Here is a 22,967-nt window from a genome sequence, read left to right as displayed (position 1 = left end):
TTTGGCCGAAGGTCCAAAGACAGGCAGGTTAGGTTTTTTTCGAATCGGGAAGGAAACCTTTCAAAGTCGGAGTATTTGAGGAGGAAGTGCTAAAGGCCGTATTTGTTTAGGCAACATTTCAGCTCACAGTCCATTTTGCAAAAAGTTTTGCAGGGGGCAAAAAAAGAAAGAGGTAGTTTCAGTGTCGTTTACTAAGCCCCAAAGTGTAAATAGGCCCTCTGTCTTACTCCACCACATTTACTGAGAGCCCATTTGGAAGACTGTGTCCAGTTCTGGAGACCTCACCTACAAAAAGTTATGGATCAAATTGAATGGGTCCAAAGACGGGCTACAAAAACAGTGGAAGGTCTGAAGCACAAAACTTATCAGGAAAGATTTAATGGACTCAATCTGTAGAGTCTGGAGGACAGAAGGAAAAGGGGGGACATGATGGAAACATTTAAATATGTTAAAGGGTTAAATAAGGTTTAGGAGGGAAGTGTTTTTAATAGGAAAGTGAACCCAAGAACAAGGGGACACAATCTGAGGTTAGTTGGGGGAAAGACCAGAAGCAACGTGAGAAAATATTATTTTACTGAAAGAGCAGTAGATGTTTGGAGCAAACTTCCAGCAGACGTGGTTGGTCAATCCATAGGAACTGAATTTAAACACACACGGGATAAACATAATCCATCCTAAGATAAAATGGAAGGAAGAAAGAAAGGAAGGATGGAAGGAAGGAAGGAATCAAGGAAGGAAGGAAGGAAGGAAGAAGGAAAGAAAGATTCAATGGAACAGAAATTGCCTTCGGAGGTTGTGGAAGGAAGGAAGAAGGAAAGAAAGAAAGATTCAATGGAACAGAAGTTTCCTTCGGCGGTTGTGGGAGCTTCATCACCTGGAAACTTTCAAGAAGAGACCAGACCACCGTGGGTGAGAAATGGTGCAGTAGGGTTTCCTGCTTGATTGTGGGGTCCGACTAGATGCCCTCCCAGGGTCCCTTCCAACTCTGTTCATCTGTACACTACTTGTACCAGGTCAGGAAACGACTCCCATTGATAATTAGAGTCCTATTCAAGACAGTGCCCCCTATGTGCAATGACCCAGGGTCTCCTCCTCGATGGGGGCACGAAGGGGTCTGGCTAGATGCCCTCCTGGGGTCCCTTCCAACTCTTTTTATTCTCCATTCAATGAAACAGAAGTCGCCTTCAGACATTCTGGGAGCTTCATCCCTGGAAACTTTCAAGAAGAAACGGAGGGGTCCGGCTAGATGCCCTCCCAGGATCCCTTCCAACTCCGCTCATCTGTACAGTAAGACTCCCATTGATCATCAGAGTCCTATTCAAGACAGTCACGCCTCTCTGCAATGACCCAGGGGCGGAAGGGTCCGGCTGGATGCCCTCCCAGGGTCCCTTCCCTCCTTTCCCCGAGAGGCGGTGCCTGGCAGCCGAGCCGGGGTAGAAAAGCGGCAGCGACCGCGGCGCCGAGGGCAGCAGGGGCCGGATGGAGCCGGAGGCGCTGCGGGCGCTGCTGGAGCGGGCGGGCGGGCAGGAGCCGCTGCGGCTGGCGGGCGAGGCACGGGCGGGCGAGCTGGCCACCTTCGCCCGGGATCTCTTGGCCGACGAGGAGGAGGCGCGGCCGGCGGAGGAGGCAGCGGCGGCGGGTGCACCGGGGCAGCGGCGGCTCCAGGCTCGGCTGCGCGTCGGGCGGCGTCGGGCGGCGTGGCGGGACTGCGCGCTGCTCTTCGCCGTCTTCCGAGCGGCCTCGCTGGAGCAGCCGCGGGAGCAGCGCCGCCTGCGCGAGATCCTCCGCGACCTGCGCGCCCAGCTGCCCGACGCGCCCACGCCCGCCGTGGTCGGTGTGGTCCTGCTGCAGCACCCGCCGCGGCAGCCCCAAGCCGAAGCGGCGCGCCTGCAACTGGAGACGCTGCTCCGGAGGGTTTTCCGCCCGGGCCTGCCGGATACTTTGCAAGCCGTCGCTTACCGGCCCGGGGACGGACGGGCGGCCCGGGAAGCCGCTTGCCAGGCGCTGCGGGCCGCCCTGAAGCTGCGAGCAGGTGCGCGACGGGCTGGGGAGGACGCGGAGGGGCCCGCGGGCGCTCTCTTGCAAATGACCCTCGGGGAGATTCCAAGGGGAGAAGGGCTGCGGGGGAGGGTGGGTGGGTGGCGGGCGAGACCATGTTTGGGCAGGCGGCGGGGGGGGATGCCTTGATGTCCTTACCTGAGAGCGGAGGGACGAATGACAGATTAAGGGAATTGTGGAAGGGGCCTTGGGAGGGCATCTAGTCCAACCCCCACCCACCCCGCTCATAGAGGAGGCCCCTGTATCATTTCGGATAGGCGTGACTGTCTTGAATAAGAGTCTAATCTTCAGATTAACAGAGTTGGACGGGGCCTTGGGAGGGCATCTAGTCCAAACCCCTCTTCAAGGAGGAGACTCCTGTATCATTTCAGATAGGCGGGATTGTCTTCAATAATTTCCTGACCTTAACAGATAGAGATTTCCGGTCACAATTCAAAGTGTTGGTTATGATCTACAAAGCCCTTCATGGCATTGGACCAGAATATCTCCAGGACCGCCTTCTGCCGCACGAATCCCAGCGACCAGTTATGTCTCACAGAGTGGGCCTTCTCCCGGTCCGTCAACTAAACAATGTCGTCTGGCGGGACCCAGGGGAAGAGCCTTCTCCGTGGCGACCCCGACCCTTTGGAACCAACTCCACCCAGATATCAGAGTTGCCCCCACCCTCCTTGCCTTTCGTAAGCTCCTTAAAACCCACCTCTGCAGTCAGGCATGGGGGAATTGAGACTTTCCCTTCCCCCTAGGCTTATAAAATTTATGCATGGTATGTCAGTATGTATGATTGGTTTCTTAAATTGGTTTTTTTTAAATTAACTTAAATATTAGATTTGTTTACATTGTCTTATTATTGTTGTTAGCCGCCCCGAGTCTACGGAGAGGGGCGGCATACAAATCTGATAGATAGATAGATAGATAGATAGATAGATAGATAGATAGATAGATAGATAGATAGATAGATAGATAGATAGATAAGATTGATAGAGTTGGAAGGGACCTTGGAGGACATCTAGTCCAACCCACCCACCCCTCAAGTAGGAGACCCCTGTATCATTGCAGATAGGTGTGTGACTGTCTTTAATAGGAGTCTAATTTTCAATACAGATGAACAGAGTTGAAAGGGAGCCTGGAGGGCATCTAGTCCAACCCCCACCTACCCCTGTCAGGGAGGAGACCCCTGTATCATTTCAGATAGGCATGACTTATTTATTTATAATAGGAGTCTAATCTTCAATGGGAATCTGTTTCCTGACCTGGCCTCATTTAATAAATACAGATGAACAGAGTTGGAAGGGACCTTGGAGGGCATCTAGTCCAACCCTGCAACCAAGGAAGAGACCCTTCTGCACCCTTTCTGACCAATGGCCATCCGCTCTCTTCTTGGAACGCCTCCGGGGATGGAGCTCCCACAACTTCCGAAGGCAACCACTCCCCAAAATAGTTCATTTTCCTAGGAAGAGGGCAAGGGCTTCCCACAGGGTGGAGAACCTTTAAAAAGTGGGTCGTTGTGGAGGGCGTGACTGCAGATTGGGTTGGGGGCAGTCAGGAAATACCTTGACCCCCAGAAAGTCACGTTTCCCATAGGCGTGCGGAGGGAAACAGCCCAGTTGACATTCAGGATGCAGCTTTAAATTTATTTATTATTTTAACGTTGCCTGCAAGATAATGTATTTAGGAGTGGAGATCTTTGAAAGTCTCCTCCGTTGTTGTGGAGTCATCGAGGGCCTGGATGGGACAGGTTGAAATGGGTTTGTCTCGTCCATGTGTTGTGTGGTCTTCCATAACCAGGGTTTAATAAGCCATGGATTAACCATTAGCTAGCTGGGCGTCTGGAATTCTGAAAGTCGAAGTCCATGAGTTTTGAAGCCAGCAAGTTTTCAGAACCGTTTTCTGATTAATAATAATAATAATAATAATAATAATAATAATAATAATAATTATTATTATTATTATTATTATTATTATTATTATTATTATTATTAATTGGATTTGTATGCCGCCCCTCTCCGCAGACTTGGGGCAGCTGACCACAATGGTAAAACAACATGAACAATCCAATTAATAAAAACAACTAAAAACCCCTTATTATAAAAAACCAAACATACACACAAACATACCATGCATAACTTGTAATAGCCTAGGGGAAAAGGATAACTTAACTCCCCCATGCCTGGTGACAAAAGTGGGTCTTAAGTAATTTGCGAAAGACAAGGAGGGTGGGGGCCGTTCTAATCTCTGGGGGAAGTTGGTTCCAGAGGGCAAAAAATGCTATTTTTTGAGCCTGCAGAATTCTCAGTCCCATCATCCACTGCGCTTGGGGTCTCCATGACGCATCCTATGTGTCAAAATAAGACGGCATCAACTTTGGATGAAGCCGAACGCAGAATTTGCACTTTTAAATCCAGAGAGAATGTCGTTTCGATGATTTGGCTTATTGGGATTCTAGACATTGCCTTGTGTGGCATACACTGCCCCCCCAAAATAAAGGGCAGACTCCAAGATCTGAATGAATGAAATACTCTTACTGAATACAGTGATACCTTGTCTTACAAACTTAATTGGTTCCGGGATGAGGTTCTTAAGGTGAAAAGTTTGTAAGACGAAACAATGTTTCCCATAGGAATCAATGGAAAAGCGATTAATGCGTGCAAGCCCAAAACTCACCCCTTTTGCCAGCTGAAGCGCCCGTTTTTGCACTGCCGGGATTTCCCTGAGGCTCCCCTCCATGGGAAACCCCACCTCTGGACTTCTGTGCTTTTGCGATGCTGCAGGGGAATCCCAGCAGCGCAAAAATGGGTGCTTCTCTGGCAACGGGAGTCCGGAGGTGGGGTTTCCCAGCGAGGGGAGCATCAGTGAAAACACTGATGTCCTCGAAACCCCACCTCTGGACCTCTCTGCTTTTGTGATTTCACTGAAGCTCCCCTCACTGGGAAATCCCACCTCCGGACTTCCGTTGCCAGCGCCCATTTTTGCACTGCTGGGATTCCCCTGCAGCATCACAAAAACATGGAAGTCCAGAGGTGGGGTTTCCCATGGAGGGGAGCCTCAGGGGAATCCCAGCAGTGCAAAAATGGGCACTTCGCTGGCAATGGAAGTCTGGAGGCGGGGCATCCCAGCAGTGGTGGTGGGTTTGTAAGATGAAAATAGTTTGTAAGAAGAGGCAAAAAAATCTTAAACCCCGGGTTTGTATCTCGAAAAGTTTGTATGATGAGGCATTTGTAAGACGAGGTATCACTGTACTTTGTTCTATACAAAGTTGAATGTGCACAACAGCCGGTGAAATTGGTTGCCAATCAGTGCTGCTTCCTAAGTGGACAGTTGGATTTCACAGGAGTTTGATTTACTTGGAGTTATATTGTGTTGTTTGTGGGTTCCCTTTATTTATTTTTTTGAGCAATATACAACCTCGTGCACACACAACATGGTTTCAGCAAGCCGGTTTTAGACACTTAGCAGTAATTAATACAGTGGGGAGGAATATTATTAGTGTTACCGTGGTTTGATTTCCCGTGGCTTCTCTTTTGTTATGTGAACCCAGATTGTTCTTTAATGTAGGATTCAGGGATTGTGTGAACCTGGATGATGGCCCTATATACAAGCAGTGATGGGCTGCTGCCCCCACGGGAGGGATGCGGTAGGGGTAGTACGTTTATGCACTATTTATTGAATATTTAATAGTTTTTTTATTGTCCTTCCTTCTCTAATACCTCAGTATGATCCTTAATTACTTTTAAAATAGGAAATGTTTCAATAGTATGTTTTTACCCATAAACACTTGAATCTATTCTATTCTATTCCTAATCTATTCTATTCTGTTCTATTCTGATGTATTCTAATCTAATCTATTTTATTATATTCTAATTCTATTCTAATCTATTCTAATTATATTCTAATTCTAATTATTGTAATCTATTCTATTCTAATTCTATACTATTATGAATTCTTTTCTAATTCTATTCTGTTCTAATTCTATTCTTATTCCATTCTATTCTATTCTATCCCTTTATTCTATTGTATTCTGAATTCTTTTCTTATTCTATTCTGTTCTAATTCTATTCTATCCCTTTATTCTATTCTATTCTATTCTGAATTCTATTCTATTCTATTCTACATATTGCATAGCCTTTTGGGGCTCCTCCATGGCTAAAACTGCAAAGGTGGACTCAGGTGCCAACAGCACTGGCCTAAGATACCAATACTCATCCCTCTCCCGGTCCTCGAAATCCGTGACCAGCTGAGCCGGATGTGGACCAGTCACAACACTTTCTAGCACTGATGATGTTATCTACTTCGGTCATGAAATGTCTGAAAGAGAACAAGCCAACCTCAAAAGAGCAACAAGGGAAACACCCCACCCCCACCCCCGTTTCAGCCCTGAGCTTGCAAATCGGCTCCTTTATCGGGGATTAACGTGACCTTTTTTGCTTTACAGATGGGGCAGCGCCTCCGAAGCAGAAACTGCCGGCCTTCTTGCCTTGCATTCCGTGGGGCAGGAGGAGCCAGGATTCTCACCGGGACCCAAAATTTAGTCAAGGTAAGGAGGCCTACGAATTCGTGAGCGCTGCAAGACCATCTCCTGTATTTTCATGGCATTCCCGTCACCGACTTTAACCTGGAGGCGGAATCAGTTTTGAGTTGCTACCTGGACGGGAGGAGACGGCGTTCCTGTAGCGAAAATGGGGCAGCTCCGTATGACTGACAGGCGCACACGCCCGAGTGAGATTTCGCTTCTGCGCATGTGCAGAAAGCGGAATCTTGTGAGAGGATGTGCGGGCGTGTGAGATTTTGGCCATTTTTTTTTGCTTATGTGCAGGAGCAAAAAACCCGCCGAAATCTCCCAAATGTGCACGTCCCCTCGTGTGATTTTACTCCCTGTGCATGTGCAGAAGCAAAATTTTGCTAGGGCGCATGGGCGCACGCGATGGGGCCGCGGAGCTTTGTGGGAAACACACCAGTAGCACCGGTAAGCGGAATTTGCCCGTGCGGAATCAATCCCAATACACACAGCATGCCGCCCCAAATCCCTGGAGATGGGCGGCGTACAAACCCAATAAATAAATAGTCCTTGACTTACAACAGTTCATTTTAGTGACTGTTGGAAGTTACGGTGGCATTAAAAATAGTGACTTGTGATTGTTTTTTCATACTTAACAACCGTTGTGGTATCCTCAAGGTCACGGGATCAAAATTCTGACAAGTCAAGTGATTCACTTTACAACCATCTTAGTAACTGAACAATTGCAACGAATGCCGTAACCACTGTTGCAAGAAAGATCGTAAAATGGGGCAGGACCCAGTTAACTGCCCTACATGGCAGTGGACCAGAATGCCTCCGGAACCGCCTTCTACCGCACGAATCCCAGCGGCCGATTAGGTCCCACAGAGTTGGCCTTCTCCGGGTCCCGTCGACAAAAAAATGTCGTTTGGCGGGCCACAGGGGAAGAGCCTTCTCTGTGGCGGCCCCGGCCCTCTGGAATCAACTCCCCCTGGAGATTAGAATGGCCCACACCCTCCTTGTCTTTCGCAAATTACTCAAGACCCACTTTTATCGCCAGGCATAGGGGAACTGAGACACCTCCCCCAGGCTTTTATATTTTATGTTTGGTATGCATGTGTTGTATGGTTTTAATTGTTGGGGTTTTATATATACTTTTTAAATATTAGATTTGTATTACTATTATATTGTTTTTGTTATTGTTGTGAGTCGCCCCGAGTCTTCGGAGAGGGGCGGCATACAAATCTAATAAATAATCACGTCTCATTTAACAACATAAATTTTAGGGTCAATGGTGGTCATAAGTGGAGGACCACCTGTGCAGTGGACCATAAGCTATTTAAGAAAATTAACTGGAATGAGGTGTGTGTGTGTGGGGGGGGGGGGGCTGAAGAAAGTTAGTATTGAAAGATGAATTCACACAGCCATAATTGCATTATTTGGTTTATTTATGTATTTATTTTAAGATTTATAAAGCTGCCCATCTAAGACAGATAGCGTACAAGTTAGCTACACAATCAAGATATTTTTACAAAAAAAAAAAAGGATAAGTAAGAAAAATAAGAATAATAGACCTAAACTTTGATTCTGGTTTAGGGTAAATTGTGATCTCCACCGTTTGATTCCGTGGGATACCGGCCACTGTGATTTGTTCAAACACAAGGGTTTAAGCCAGGGTTTTGTCCGCTGCTAATTGGAAAAATAGACCAGTTGGTTTGAAGCAGAGTTAAACAGCGTACTTTACCAGCAGAAATCTCGTGTTTATTTTTATTGATTAATTAAATTTATATGGTTGCTCGTCATGTAAGTTTTTCCCAATGAATTCAAGGGGGCCTTCTGTGTCAATATTTCTCAACCTTAGCCAGACAGGCTGGCTGGAGAATTCTGGGAGCTGAAGTCCACCCATCAATCATTAAGTGTTGTATCTCATAATTCTTGACAAATGTATATATTTTTTTAATGTACACGGACAGCATCTGCACCAAAGACAAATTCCTTGTGTGTCCAATCTCACTTGGCCAATAAAGAATTACCGGTATATTCTCTATTCTATGCTATGCTATGCTATTCTTCTTCATTCCAATTTCTATTCTATTCTATTCTGAATTCTATTCTATTCTGAATTCTATTCTATTCTAAATTCTATTCTATTCTTCTTCATTCCAATTTCTATTCTATTCTGAATTCTATTCTATTCTTCATTCCAATTTCTATTCTATTCTGAATTCTATTCTATTCTATATTCCAATTTCTATTATATTCTATTCTGAATTTTATTCTTATTCTATTCTTTTCTGAATTCTATTCTATTCTACATTCCAATTTCTATTCTATTCTGAATTCTATTCTATTCTGAATTCTATTCTATTCTTCATTCCAATTTCTATTATATTCTGAATTCTATTCTATTCTATATTCCAATTTCTATTATATTCTATTCTGAATTCTATTCTATTTTATTCTGAATTTTGTTCTGTTCTGAATTCTATTCTATTCCATTCCATTCTATTCTTAAAATAACCAAGTTCGAGAAAAACTTCTAGCTAATGAACGTATGTAAAACCGAGGATCCCTTTTTAATACCTTATCCTATCCGGCTCTTTTTTCCAATGTAGACACCCTGCAAGGCTTAGAAGGAGCCATGGCTTTGGCAAACATCGCACCCAACGGGAATTGTGGAGAGGCCTCAGACGCGACAGACACCTAACAGACCATAGTTTTATGGATTCCAGGTCCTTCTCATCTTATCTTTCCAGGAGTAAAAAAAAAATCCAAATCTGGGAAAACCTTACAAGCTCCGTGAAGGAACAGCTAGAAGCCTGTCTGGTTTTTTTTTTTTTAATGATAGTTTGTTCCAGAGCCATTTGTGCAGAAGACATGCTGGTTTGTCCGAAGAAGCATTTCTTTCTATTCTTAAGCATGTCAAGATGCGTATTGTATTCATAAAAGTCACTGGACCACCTGAGGCTCATAATTTAGAGACCCGTCATTGTTATCTCCAAAGTTTTGATGGATCATCTTTCTTGCCATCATTCTTGCCGTATCTGACTTACCTCTTTCTTATTGAATTTGTCTCCTCCATTCTGGAATTCCTGTCTCCGGGATTAGAAATCTTGAAGCTCGGAAGGAAAAAGGAAGAAACAATTGTTTATGTTTTGAGAAAAAGTTTCCACCTTATTCTTGTTTCTGAATATGGTTTCTGGTGGCAAAAAGAAGTTCTACTACATTGTTAATGAAGATACACATGCGCAGTTACTCGGTCTTGTGGCTACTCTGTGCCTTACTATGTTTTGGAAACTTGTTTCTGAACCCTGGGCCATTTTCAAATGCAGGAGCTTCCATTCCCAGAATTTCCCAGGCTGGCATTTGAAAATGGCCCAGGGTTACGTTTACCTTAACACTGTATTATAGGCATAGTTAAAACTTGCAATATTTTTCTTTTGTCAAAATAAAGAGTTATGCATTTTGCAAATGAAGGCAAATAAATATTATAGTGATGCATTTTTACAAACATATTTTTTAACAAAATAAATTATTTTTTTATCACTCTCTTAGAAAAAGGTTGCCCAAATGCTGTACTTTATAACCTATGTATCTTTATCATTTAAAAAAAAACCTTGGTGAGATTGTAAGGTCTTAACCTCCCTTATCTTATAATATACTCTATGGTAGAAAGCAGATGTATAGGCCTCTGTATGTTACATTCTGAAACAATTTTAGATTCAATGGAACAGAAGTTGCCTTCGGAGGTTGTGGTGTAGAGGTTGGACTTGATGACCTGCAAGGTCCCTTTCAATTCAAAGAAGGAAGGAAGGAAGGAAGGAAGGAAAAAAAGGAAAGAAAGAAAGAAAGAAAGAAAGAAAGAAAGAAAGAAAGAAACCATGCAGGCCTCAAGGTAGTAAGATAGTTTATCCGAGAGATCTCTCTTGGGGGGGGAATGTTTATAAGTATACTCACATAGTGAACAGTTGGAAAAACAATTGAGAATCTAGTTCATTTCATAATTTTTGTGGTTTCAAGTATCTCACATATTACTTCTTGCACATACAAGGGTGAAGTTATAAAACACTTATAATTTATTTACTAACTATGAAGTTAACCATTGTTTACTCAACCCATTTGGCACAAAAGCAAGCAAAAAAGTTGGTTTTGAGGTTGTGCAAATCCAGCTACATGAATTACAGGAAGATAAGAACAAATTATCCAATAATGCTTTTTACCAATTTAAATTGGTGTTCAGGACAGATTGTAGCGGATATATCCTTCGGCAATGGGATTCGTTTAATTGAAGTTGGTTCCCAAAACATTTTGCAAAGGTTTGACTAGATTCACCTACCAAGTTTAAATTAGTTGATAAATAAACTTGGAGGGAGATATATATCTGCACTAAACACGAGCAGTTGACACTTACAAATCAAAAGATAAGCCTATAGATATTCATATTTCATTGCAAGCTTTAAAGTGAGATGTTTGAATTTGGCTTGTCATGATTCATAAACAGTATATCCACTCCCCCCCCTTCTCTTAAAAGGACTTTGTGCCTTTGGGTGGAACTTATTTTAATGCTGTGCCTTTTGAATAACTAGAATAACTGTAGAATAAACTGCCTTGCCTTGTGCAATGACTGTTTAGAGCTAATCCTTTAAGAAAGCCTAAAGAACAGATGTGAATTCTGGTGCTACAGCTGTTGTTGGTTTTCAATAAGCAATTTGTCCTTGCTTATAAGTGGAACTATGGCAGATTCAGCTATCCAACAAACCTCTATAAACCTTTTTGGCCATTAAAAATGGTTGCAAGGCCGATTCCTATCTAGGAACAGGATCTGTTGTATATTGAGTATCCGACAAGGAGGCAAAAGATAGGTAGTCTTTGACTTACAACTACTCATTTAGTGACATCCAAAGTTATGACAACGTTGTAAAAAATGACTTGTGATCAGTTTTCACACTGACCATCGTTGCAACATCATCACATGATCAAAATTTGGATGCTTGGCAACTTGTTTGTATTTATGCAACATCCTGGATTCATTTTGTGACAAGTGAAGTCAATGGGGAAGCCAGATTCACTTAACAACCCTGTTCCTAGCTAGGTTAACTGCAGTGGTTCACTTAATAACTCAGGGAAGAAATGTCACGAAAGGGGGCAAAATTCATTTACAACTCTTCAGCTTGCATACTTATTTTGAATTGCTGCAAATTGTGACGTCATTGAGAAACTTTATACCCCCAAGATGGAATTTTGCAGGCTTCTGGGATTTTGTTAGCAAACTCCCTTAAATGACAACTATAAACAAAAGGGTCCTGAGAGTATTTCCGAGGGACAAGGGAGAATTTTAAGGCACTGATTTCTCTCTAAGGTATTTGACTTGCTTGCAAACTCACCAGGTTGCCCAATTTTGGGGTGGACTGTACAGATAGAATGAATAAACCTGTAACTTTGTAAATAAATAGATTACAACATAAAGAGATTGCAAAATACTAATCGGCCTCCAGTGGGTTTTTTTTCCTAAAACAAACCAACCCAGGAAAACAGATTGCAAAACTGGACCTTTTCACCAGTTGGTGAAATAGACAACTGAGAATCGAATTCAGACTAGAGCTGCAAGGGACCTTGGAGGTCTTCTAGTCCAGCCCCCTGCTTAAGTAGGAGACCCTATAACATTTGTAACAAGTGGTTGTCCAGTCTCTTTTGAAAAACCTCCAGTGTTGGAGCATTCACAACTTCTGGAGGCAAGTCGTTCCATTGTAGCCCCAGTGATGGGCTGCCAAAATTTTGTGGGTGTGGCTTGGTGGTCATGTGATCAGTAGGAGCCGCTTGCAGGCCATGTGACCACGTGGGAGTGGCTTGATAATCATGCGGCCAGGTTTGCTTAAAGGTCATATGACTGGGTGGGAGTGGCTTACTGACCAAGATAAGTTTTCAAATAGGTGCTTGGACTCTTTTTCAGTTGATTAAGTCACATTATTTGAATAGCCACAAAAAGGACAAAGGATAGACAGCATTGTTGGTTGAGGAGCACAGTCACATTTTAAGGTTTTGTACTGAACCCACAAAGTTTCGTATGAGAACAATTAGGCAAGTAGCTCAATTTTCTTTCATTGCTATAAAAGTTCAGTTCTAGATCATGATTAAAATGATTAAAATGTTTATGGGTAAAAACATACTATTTAATTACGGTATTTCCTATTTTCAAAGTAGGGTACTAGTACTAATGGGACCAGAATATCTCCGAGACCGCCTCCTGCTGCACGAATCCCAGCAGCCGATTAGGTCCCACAGAGTTGGCCTTCTCCGGGTCCCGTTGACCAAACAATGTCTGGTGGGACCCAGGGGAAGAGCCTTCTCTGTGGCGGCCCCGGCCCTCTGGAATCAACTCCCTCCAGAGATTCGAATAGCCCCCACCCTCCTCGCCTTCCGTAAAATGCTGAAGACCCACTTTTGTCGCCAGGCGTGGGGATAATTACCATCTTTCCTCCCTTTTTTATTATGTTTTTGGCCTTACTATCTGATAGATTAGGTTGAATGTGTATGACTGCATAGTTAGGGGTTTTATTATGTTATTAATGCCTTCTTAAATGGATTTAATTTTTTTATTATTAGATTTGTAATGTATTGTTTTACTGTTATGCTGTTAACCGCCCCGAATCTTCGGAGAGGGGTGGCATACAAATCTAATAAACTATAACTATAACTAAGGTACTAGAGAAGGACGGACAATAAAAATGTAAGTATTCAATAAATAGTGCATAAACTTACTACCCCCACTGTGTCCCCACCCCCCTCAGCAGCCCATTACTGGATGTATGTTATCTTTGTTAACAAAGCAGAAATTGGCTTCCCAACAACAAGCCAGCCATTTTGAGAGCGACCCCTGTGCTATTATCAGCCTCAAAGCAGATAGACATCCAACAGGTCTTGCTCAGAGGTAGGCCAAGGTCTTCTACGTCATGTGGACTTCAATCCCCAGAATTCCTCAGCTAGTATGATTGCCTCGGGAATTCTGGGAGTTGAAGTCCACAAGTCATAGAAGAGCCAACTCTGCCTACCTCTGCTCTAGCTTCACCGACGTTTTTTATCCCCCTCGGGGTCACCGTCTCGTGCACCACCCCTTCGCCTCCTGTTCTTGAACCTGCTTCGCTTCCTTTCCATCTTTATCTCTCCCTTTCAGCTCTCAAACGCACGCAGGTTTTTCCAAGCAGGCGTTTGCGAAGGCCACCCCAACGCTCCTCTCCCCAGTTGCTAAGAAACGATGCTCCGAAAGAGAGAGAAGGACCGGTCGCCGTCGCGGTGATGTAACGTCACTTCCGGCGTTGCTCCGGAAGCGGCGAATGCGCTTGGTCACGGACTTGGAAGCGGCGCTCCTCTCGAAAGAAGGCTCCGTCTCGTTTCGCTCTTTCTCCGTTCCGGGAGCGCTGAGTCGGCCCGGAATCGCCACGGCGCCATGATCACCTCAGCCGGTAAGCGAGGCCGCGGCCGGACGGAGGGAAGGGCGGCAGCGTTTCCGCTGAGTCAGGCAGGACCCCGAAGGGAAGCTTTGCTGGGGCGGCTGGCCCGCCTGCAGCCCCCGGGCTCTCATCCCTCGGTAGCTCCCCAGAGCAGGCTTTCCAACCTTGGGCACTTTTGAGACTTGTGGGCTTCAAGTCCCAGAATTCCTCAGCCAGCAAAACTTTCAGATTTGTAGACTTCAAGTCCCAGAATTCCTCAGCCAGCCATGAACGATAGAGTTGGAAGGGGGCAGAAGGGTCATCTAAGGCAGAGGGGTCTCCAACCTTGGCAAGTTTAAGACTTGTGGACTTCAAGTCCCAGAATTCCTCAGCCAGCCATGAACGATAGAGTTGGAAGGGGGCAGAAGGGTCATCTAAGGCAGAGGGGTCTCCAACCTTGGCAAGTTTAAGACTTGTGGACTTCAAGTCCCAGAATTCCTCAGCCAGCCATGAATGATAGAGTTGGAAGAGGGCAGAAGGGTCATCTAACTAAGGCAGTGTTTCCCAACCTTGGCAACTTGAAGATATCTGTACTTAAACTCCCAGAATTCGCTGGCTGGGGAATTCTGGGAGTTGAAGTCCAAATATCTTCAAGTTGCCAAGGTTGGGAAACACTGATGTAAGGCAGTCTCCAACCTTGGCAACTGTAAAACATGTAGACTTCAAGTCCCAGAATTCCTCAGCCAGCCATGAATGATAGAGTTGGAAGAGGCCAGAAAGATCATCTAAGGCAGAGGGGTCTCCAACCTTGGCCACTTTTAAGACTTTTGGACTTCAACAACCAGAATTCCTCAGCCAGCAAAGCTTGAAGATTTGTAGACTTCAAGTCCCAGAATTCCTCAGCCAGGCATGAATGGTAGAGTTGGAAGGGGGCAGAAGGGTCATCTAAGGCAGAGGGGTCACCAACCTTGGCCACTTTTAAGACTTGTAGACTTCAACTCCCAGAATTCCTCAGCCAGCAAAACTTCCTCTCTTTTAATCCCTTCCTCTGCAATCTCTCTGCTTTAGATGTAGGAGGAAAAAAACCCCTTGTCCTAGACCATCCCTCTAGGCCAGTGGTTCTCAACCTTTTTAATGCTGTGACCCCTTAATACAGTTCCTGATGTTGTGGTGACCCCCAACCATAGGTCTAGCCCCAATTCTCCCATCAGAGCTTTAAGCTGATTGGCAGGAAGGTCAGAAGGACACCCCCACTGTAAACACCTGATTGGTCAGATTGTAAAAATAGGCTCCAAGGCACCAGAATAGAAGCTTTAGTTCCTAACATCTTTAGTGCCTAAGACCATGGGAAAAGACAAATTTCCCATTGTCTTAGGCGACCCCTATGAAATGGTCATTCGACCCCCAAAGGGGTCCCGACCCCCAGGTAGAGAACCACTGCTCTAGGCCATTTTGGGGGCAGCAGGACCTGTCTGTTTTCTTTTCTCTTGCCAGCTAAAGTAGAGAGATTACAGAGGAAGGGATTCTAAGAGAATAAGCTTTGCTGGCTGGGGAACACTGGAAATTGAAGTCCACAAGTCTCAAAATGGCCAAGGTTAGAGATCCATGTCCTAGACCACACCTTTAGGCCATTTTGGGGGGCAGCAGGACCCGTCCAACCAACCTAGAACCCCCCTCAACCAGTCGTGTCTGTTTCTTTTTTTATTACCTAAAGTGAAGAGACTGCAGAGCAAGGGATTACAAGAGAGAAAGCTATGCTGGCTAGGGAATTCTGGGAGTTGTAGTCCACAAGTCTTAAAGTGACCACAGTTGAAGACTTCTGCAGTAGGAGATATTAAGTATTAACAATTGCAATTGGGATCGCCCATCCCTAAATTTCCCCTCACCCAAATTTTCACTCAATAGTTACTCAGATATATACTGAAAAGTTTAGAAAAGGAAGTATATACTCAACCCAAAACCTGTTGACCTCTAGCCAGGATTATAGGTAATCCTCCCAACTGTTCTTTTAGGGACCATTCAAAGTTACAACAGCACTGAAAAAAGTGATTTATGTTGTTCACACTTATGACTGTTGCAGCATCCCAATGGCCACGTTTTTACATTTGGATGCTTGACAACTGACTCATATTGATGATGGTTTTCGTATCCCGATGGCCAAGGTCGGAGAGCCCTGGTCCAGAGGAAAAGCTAGCCTGGCGATTCCCAGCCATTCAGGTGCTTCTCTCTAGAGCAGTGATGGTGAACCTATGGCATGGGTGGCACAGGTGGCACGTGGAGCCATATCTGCTGGCACGCAAGCTGTTGACCTAGCTCAGCTCCATCATGCCTGTGTGTGCCAGCCAGCTGATATTTGGTTCTCACAAAGCTCTGGGAGAGCGTTTTTCGCTTCCAGAGAGCCTCCGGAGGGATGGGGAGTGTGTTTTACCCTTCTCCAGCTCCAGAGAAACCTTTGGAGACTGGGGAGGGCGAAACACAAGCCTACTGGGCCCACCAGAAGTTGGGAAACAGGTCGTTTCCATCCTCCGGTGGGGTGGGGGGAACTGTTTTCGCTCACCCCAGGCATTGGGGATAAGGAGGTCGCTGACCATTTCAATAGCTACTTCTGTTCAGTTTTCTCAAAAGACACCTTACAATATAATACTATGGAGGGATATAGCATTGCTTCCAGCTGTACGGATTCAGCTCCAGTGATCTTAGAAGCCGATGTCTTAGAAGAACTTGAACGATTAAAGATAAATAAGGCAACGGGTCCAGATGGCATCCACCCCAGAGTTCTTAAAGAACTCAGATCTGTCATTGCTACCCCCCTGACTGATTTGTTTAACCAATCCCTGTTAACAGGAGATGTTCCTGAGGATTGGAGAATGGCCAGTGTTGTGCCTATCCACAAGAAGGGCAGTAGAGAAGAAGCTGGGAACTACAGGCCAGTTAGCTTGACATCAGTGGTAGTTAAAATGATGGAGACGCTACTCAAAAAGAGGATAAATCAGCACCTAAAAAACAATAACTTATTGGACCCAAATCAGCATGGCTTTACTGAAGGCAAATCATGTCAGACTAATCTCATTGATTTCTTTGACTATGTCACAAAGGTGTTGGATGAAGGTGGTGCCGTGGATATTGCCTACCTGGACTTCAGCAAAGCCTTTGATACGGTTCCACATAAAGAGCTGATGGATAAATTAGTGAAGATTGGACTTAATCCCTGGATAGTTCAGTGGATTTGCAGCTGGCTGAATCGTAGACATCAGAGAGTTATTGTGAATAGCGAGTATTCTGAGCAGAGAATACAGTTCTGGAGACCTCATCTACAAAAAGATATTGATAAAACTGAACGGGTCCAAAGACAGGCTACAAGAATGGTGGAAGGTCTTAAGCATAAAACGAATCAGGAAAGACTTCATGGACTCAATCTGTATAGTCTGGAGGACATAGGAAAAGGGGGGACATGATCGAAACATTTAAATATGTCAAAGGGTTAAATAAGGTTCAGGAGGGAAGTGTTTTTAATAGGAAAGTGAACACAAGAACAAGGGGACACAATCTGAGATTAGTTGGGGATTAGTTGAGATTAGTTAAACATGCCTGGGATAAACATAGATCCATCCTAAGATAAAATTCAGGAAATAGTATAAGGGCAGACTAGGTGGACCAGGAGGTCTTTTTCTGCCGTCAGTCTTTTATGTTTCTATGTTTGTATTGAATTATGGGTGTGGGCACTCGCGCATGTGTGATAGTGTGCATGCACAGTCTTTTAGCAGCCGAGGAAAAAAAGGTTTGCCATCACTGCTCTAGAGCAGTGTTTCCCAACCTTGGCAACTGCTGGGGAGTTGAATTCCAGATACAGTAATACCTCGTCTTATGAACCTAATTGGTTCCAGGGGGAGGTTCGTAAGACGAAACGTTCGTAAGACGAAACATTGTTTCTCATAGGAAACAATGTAAAATCAATCCGTGCAATCTGCCGCCACCGCCGCCGAGAAGCCCCCCGGCTGTTTTAAAAGATGACAGCCGGGCGGCGGGGCTTCTCGGCGGCCTCCCGAATGGACGTTTGGGTTTGGCGTTCGGGTTCAGGAGGATGCTGGGAAGCTCCCCGGCTGTTTCAAAAAGCGACAGCCGGGCGGCGGGGCTTCTCGGCGGCGGTGGCGGCAGATTCGTAAGAAGGAAAAAGTTCGTAAGAAGAGGCAAAAAATTTCTGAACCCCGGGTTCGTATCTCGGGTTGTTCGTAAGACGAGGGGTTCGTATCATGAGGTACCACTGTATCTTCATGTTGCCAAGGTTGGGAAACGCTGCTCTAGAGGAAGCTAGATTTTGTAAACTTGCAGGATTTTGGGTGCTTTTTTCTTTTTCTCCTCACTATGGAAATGTGTATACAGGTGGTCCATGACTTATGACCACAGTCGAGCCCAAAATTTCCATTGCTAAGCAGGGCAGTTTTTAAGCAGGCTTTGGCCTGTTTTATGACTTTTCTTGCCATGGTTGTTAAGTGAAGCACTGCCAATATTAAATTGGTGAACGTGTTCGTTAAGGGAATCCATCCCATCCCACCCCCCACCCCCGTTGACCTGGCTTATCAGAAGGTTGCCAAAGGGGATCGTCGTTAAATATGAATCAGTTGCCAAGCTGCGTGAATTTTGATTGCGTGATTGTGGGAGGGCTGCAAAGAACTCACTAGAACTCACTCCCCATGCTATTAAAAAGTTGCACTAATTGTAAAATACCAAAACCAAGTTCTAGTATCTCTGGTTGTAAATCATATTTATTCCATTTACTTTAGCAATTCTGAAAATAACCCTGTTTTATTTTAAAGTATAAATTCTGTGTGGTATTTAATCTAACTTTTCTCTCTTTTTTTGGCAGCTGGAATAATTTCCCTTCTGGATGAGGAAGAACCAGAACTTAAGGTGGGTTTGTAGAATTTCTCTCTGGCTTCAGAATAAAAGCACACCAGAATATTAAATTTTTTTGGTAATATGTAATATTTTTATTATATACAGTATCTTGTTTCGGGTGTTATATTTTTACTGGCTCAGAACGTGAGGTTGCTATCTTCCAGACTGTCTACAGGTAGTCCTCAACTGATAAACAATGGAGCCCAAAATTTATGTAGCTAAGGCAGAATTTTGTTAAGTGAGTTTTGCCCCCATTTTACGACCCTGGGACGCTGCATAAAAACATACCGGTTGTGATCACGGAACTAGAAGGAATGCTGCAATGGTCGTAAGCGTGAAAACCAGTCATAACTCAATTTTTTTCAATGCTGTTGCAACTTTGAACATTCACTAATCGAACTGTTGTAAGTCAAGAACTTACAAACTTAAATCATTCTGTGACCAGGTTCTCAAGTAGAAAATTTTTCCCATAGGAATCAATGTAAAAGCAAATAATGTGTGCGAATGGGGAAACCACAGCGACGGTGGAGGCCCTGTTTCCTCCCAGGAAGATTCCTAGAAAGGCCCCACGGAGGCTTCTCCCCGCCTTTTCCAGCCTTTTTTCCTCCCAGGAGATTCCTAGAGATACCCCACAGAGGCTTCTCTCTGCCTTTTCCGGCCCTGTTTCGTCCCAGGAGATTTATTATTATTATTATTATTATTATTATTATTATTATTATTATTATTATTATTAATTAGATTTGTATGCCGCCCCTCTCCGTAGACTCCTAGAGAGGCCCCACGGAGGCTTCTCTCTGCCTTTATCAAATTAAAGTCTAAATGTTTGTTTCGTTCTTTTCATAGGAATTTGCTCTCCAGAAACTCAATGCGGTTGTCAACGATTTCTGGGCCGAGATCTCTGAATCGGTGGATAAAATGTAAGAGAAAATATACCTCAGATTCACTCGAAAGTGTTCTGGTTTCCGGCTAGAGCCTTTGTTAATCGGAATATAGGCTTACTGAATGCAGAGATTTATAAAACAAAACATCATCTTTATTTTTTCTCTCTTCTGTTACAAACTACGTCATCGGCAGGCAAAACACTTTTATCTCATTCTTTCATAGTTAGATCAACTTAAAACATTCTCCGAGCATTCCTCCCTTCATCTTAAGATTTAGGGCTAGGCAGCATTAGCCCAGAGTAATAAAAATGGCAGTTAAAACATATATAAAGCAAAGCTTACTTCAAAGCCGCGGAACAGCACCTCCATATTGATTTATAGCAGAATTGAAAACTCCACCCTTCTTTCCCGCTGACACCCGAACGTGATGAATTAATTACTTAATTAATTAACCCGTTCCTCTCCTTAATATTTCTTCCCTGACACTTGTTCCCTCCGTCTTTGTATGCGTCTGAAAGAAGGATCTACCCATCTGACATCTGTCTCTCCTTCACTGGAGTCTGAACTCATAGAAACGTCCTGTGGTTGGTCTCCCCCTTCTTCTTCTGCCTGTAAATCAGGTCCTGCCACTAATTCATAAACACTTTCCAAATCAGAATCTGCGAAATCCCCACACTGAACAAGAGTAGACACAACAAAAAGCCTGAGCTAAAATGTGTCTGTCACTTTCCTGAGCTGCTTGTTAATATCTGAACAGAGTAATCCTTGTTTACCAAGGTTGTGCACACGCAGAAACTTTTAGGTTGAGATTATTTGTGAATAACTACTTAGTCACACACAGTTACACTTACTTGAATTAAAGCTTACTTTGAGAAATAACATCTTCCGATAAACAGTCTAAAGTCATACACATGACAGCAGAATAACAATCGAAATATTATCAAGCACATAGTCCTTCTTTGTCATAATCAGTAAACAAAGATATCAAGCCTAAACACATTTTAGCTATAATATATAAATACAATACAGAGAGGTTGCAGAGACATTGCAGAGCTTACAAACAATGAGTAACCAAACAGTGAGTAAGCTGCTCACTGTTAATGGCTACTCACTGTATGTAAGCTCTGCAATGTCTCTGCAACACTCCGCAATCTCTCTGTGTTGCCCCATGGAGGCTTCTCCCTGCCTATTCTGGCCCTGTTTCCTCCCAGGAGATTCTTAGAGAGGCCCCACAGAGGCTTCTCCCCACCTTTTCTGGCCCTCTTTCCTCCCAGGAGATTCCTAGGGAGGCCCCACAGAGGCTTCTCCCCGCCTTTTCCAGCCCTGTTTCCTCCCAGGAGATTTCTAGAGAGGCCCCATGGAGGCTTCTCCCCACCTTTTCCAACCCTGTTTCCTCCAAGGAGATTCCTAGGGAGGCCCCACGGAAGCTTCTCCTCACCTTTTCTGGCCCTGTTTACTCGCAGGAGATTCCTAGAGAGGCCTCACAGAGGCTTCTCCCTGCCTTTTCTGGCCCTGTTTCCTCCCAAGAGATTCCTAAAGAGGCCCTACAGAGGCTTCTCTCTGCCTTTTCCGGTTACAGTTTTGGAGACTCGGGTTTGTAAGTGGAAAATGGTTCTTGAGAAGAGGCAAAATAAATCTTGAACACCCGGTTCTTATCTAGAAAAGTTCGTAAGTAGAGGCGTTCTTAGGTAGAGGTACCACTGTAGCTCAGTTATAACACATATTGTTCGTTTATATATTGCCAACGCAACCGTTATGGACAGAATCCTAACACTGCTGATTTCAATGCTAAAGGAAATGTTTCGTTCACCATAGTGCTGTCGAAAAACCAACCTTTTCTTCCTTCCTTCCTTTCTTTCTTTCCCGCAGTGAAATTCTTTACGAAGATGTTGGGTTTCGTAGTCGGGAATTTGCTGCCTTGGTAGCTTCCAAAGTGTTCTATCACTTAGGAGCTTTCGAAGAATCCCTGAATTATGCCCTGGGAGCCGGCAATCTTTTCAATGTCAATGATAACTCTGAATATGTAGAAACCATTATCGGTAAGTTTGTGCGTTGGAAAGCTGGAAAGCACTTTAGTAACTATGGTCTAAAGTGGGTTTTAAACCATAATTTAATGAAATATCTGGAAGACAGCATGGCATTAGATATGTTGCTATTGCTGCAGAATTATCAATTTACTACAATCCATTCATTCAATTTCTATAGCAGCCCATCTCAGTCAGTGGCTTTGGGTGGCTTGGAATTTTTTAAAAAAAATATTAAAATAATATTTTACAGCCAAAAAAATACTTAAAAACATGAAAACCATCCAAATTGACAATTCAAAATGCATTGATGATGCCTCCTCAAATGGTGACAAAACATTTGCAACCAAATTGATTTTGCAACCAACGTTTGTAACCAATGGAACAGACGTTGCCTTCGGGTTGGACTGCCATTTGTCAGAAGCAGGGCCTCCTGCTTGAGCAGGGGGTTGGACTAGATGACCTGCAAGGTCCCTTCCAGCTTTGTTAATCTGTAAAATTGCCAAGCTCGGAGCTCAGGCCAGCAGATCAGCCACCAACCCAAGCTACCAATATTCGAACACATTGCATTTCACTTTCTATCCCAATTCTCCTATGGTTTACTCCAAGAGTAAGGGGAACTCACCGCCACATGTAACAGATACCGAATTGCTCGGTTGTTTCCTAGCTAGCACATGCACACATACTTTTTTGCCAAAAAAGGTTCACCATCACTGACATGGGCTATAGTAGCAGAATTGTTCAAGCCTGAAAGGTAAAATACACTGCTCCAAAAAAATGAAGGGGAAGGGGAAGAGCCTTCTCTGTGGCGGCCCCGACTCTCTGGAACCAGCTCCCCCCTGGAGATTAGAACTGCCCCCACCCTCCTTGCTTTTCGTAAACTCTTTAAAACCCATCTTTGCTGCCAGGCATTGGGGAATTGAGATATCTCCCCTGGGCCTATACAGTTTATGTATGGTATGTTTGTTTGTTTGTTTGTTTGTTTGTTTGTTTGTTTGTATGTATGTCTGCCTAATAAAGGGGTTTTAAAAATGTTTTTAAATTATTAGATTTGTCATGAATTGTTTTATTGTGTTGTGAGCTGTCTACGGAGAGGGGTGGCATACAAATCTAATAAACAAACAAACAAACAAACAAACAAACAAACAACAGAATATGACTCCAAGTATTCAATGAGAATATTCCATTC

At 44.1% G+C, this 22,967-nt stretch overlaps 2 protein-coding genes across 2 annotated transcripts in view; both read left to right on the top strand.

Annotated features, from left to right (window-relative positions):
- Positions 1-1,479: 1,479 nt before the first annotated feature.
- C5H2orf72 (chromosome 5 C2orf72 homolog) lies at positions 1,480-9,865 on the top strand. The gene is made up of 3 exons (XM_070754259.1): positions 1,480-2,032; positions 6,488-6,589; positions 9,166-9,865. The coding sequence occupies exons 1-3, from the start codon at positions 1,480-1,482 to the stop codon at positions 9,255-9,257; spliced, it is 747 nt and encodes a 248-aa protein (XP_070610360.1). The 3' UTR covers positions 9,258-9,865.
- Positions 9,866-12,570: 2,705 nt separating this feature from the next.
- PSMD1 (proteasome 26S subunit, non-ATPase 1) overlaps positions 12,571-22,967 on the top strand; it is a 130,284-nt gene continuing 119,887 nt past the window's right edge. Inside the window, exons 1-5 of the mRNA XM_070753819.1 lie at positions 12,571-12,628; positions 13,722-14,010; positions 18,842-18,885; positions 19,717-19,790; positions 21,624-21,793. Of these exons, the coding sequence (XP_070609920.1) occupies positions 13,995-14,010; positions 18,842-18,885; positions 19,717-19,790; positions 21,624-21,793 (304 nt within the window). The 5' untranslated portion in view covers positions 12,571-12,628; positions 13,722-13,994. The remainder of the gene's footprint in view (positions 12,629-13,721; positions 14,011-18,841; positions 18,886-19,716; positions 19,791-21,623; positions 21,794-22,967) is intronic.

Source organism: Erythrolamprus reginae, chromosome 5, assembly GCF_031021105.1.
Source record: "Erythrolamprus reginae isolate rEryReg1 chromosome 5, rEryReg1.hap1, whole genome shotgun sequence".
Taxonomy (NCBI): Eukaryota; Metazoa; Chordata; class Lepidosauria; order Squamata; family Dipsadidae; genus Erythrolamprus; species Erythrolamprus reginae.
Note: the sequence above shows the minus strand (reverse complement) of the source record. Positions and strands in the feature narration are given on the sequence as shown.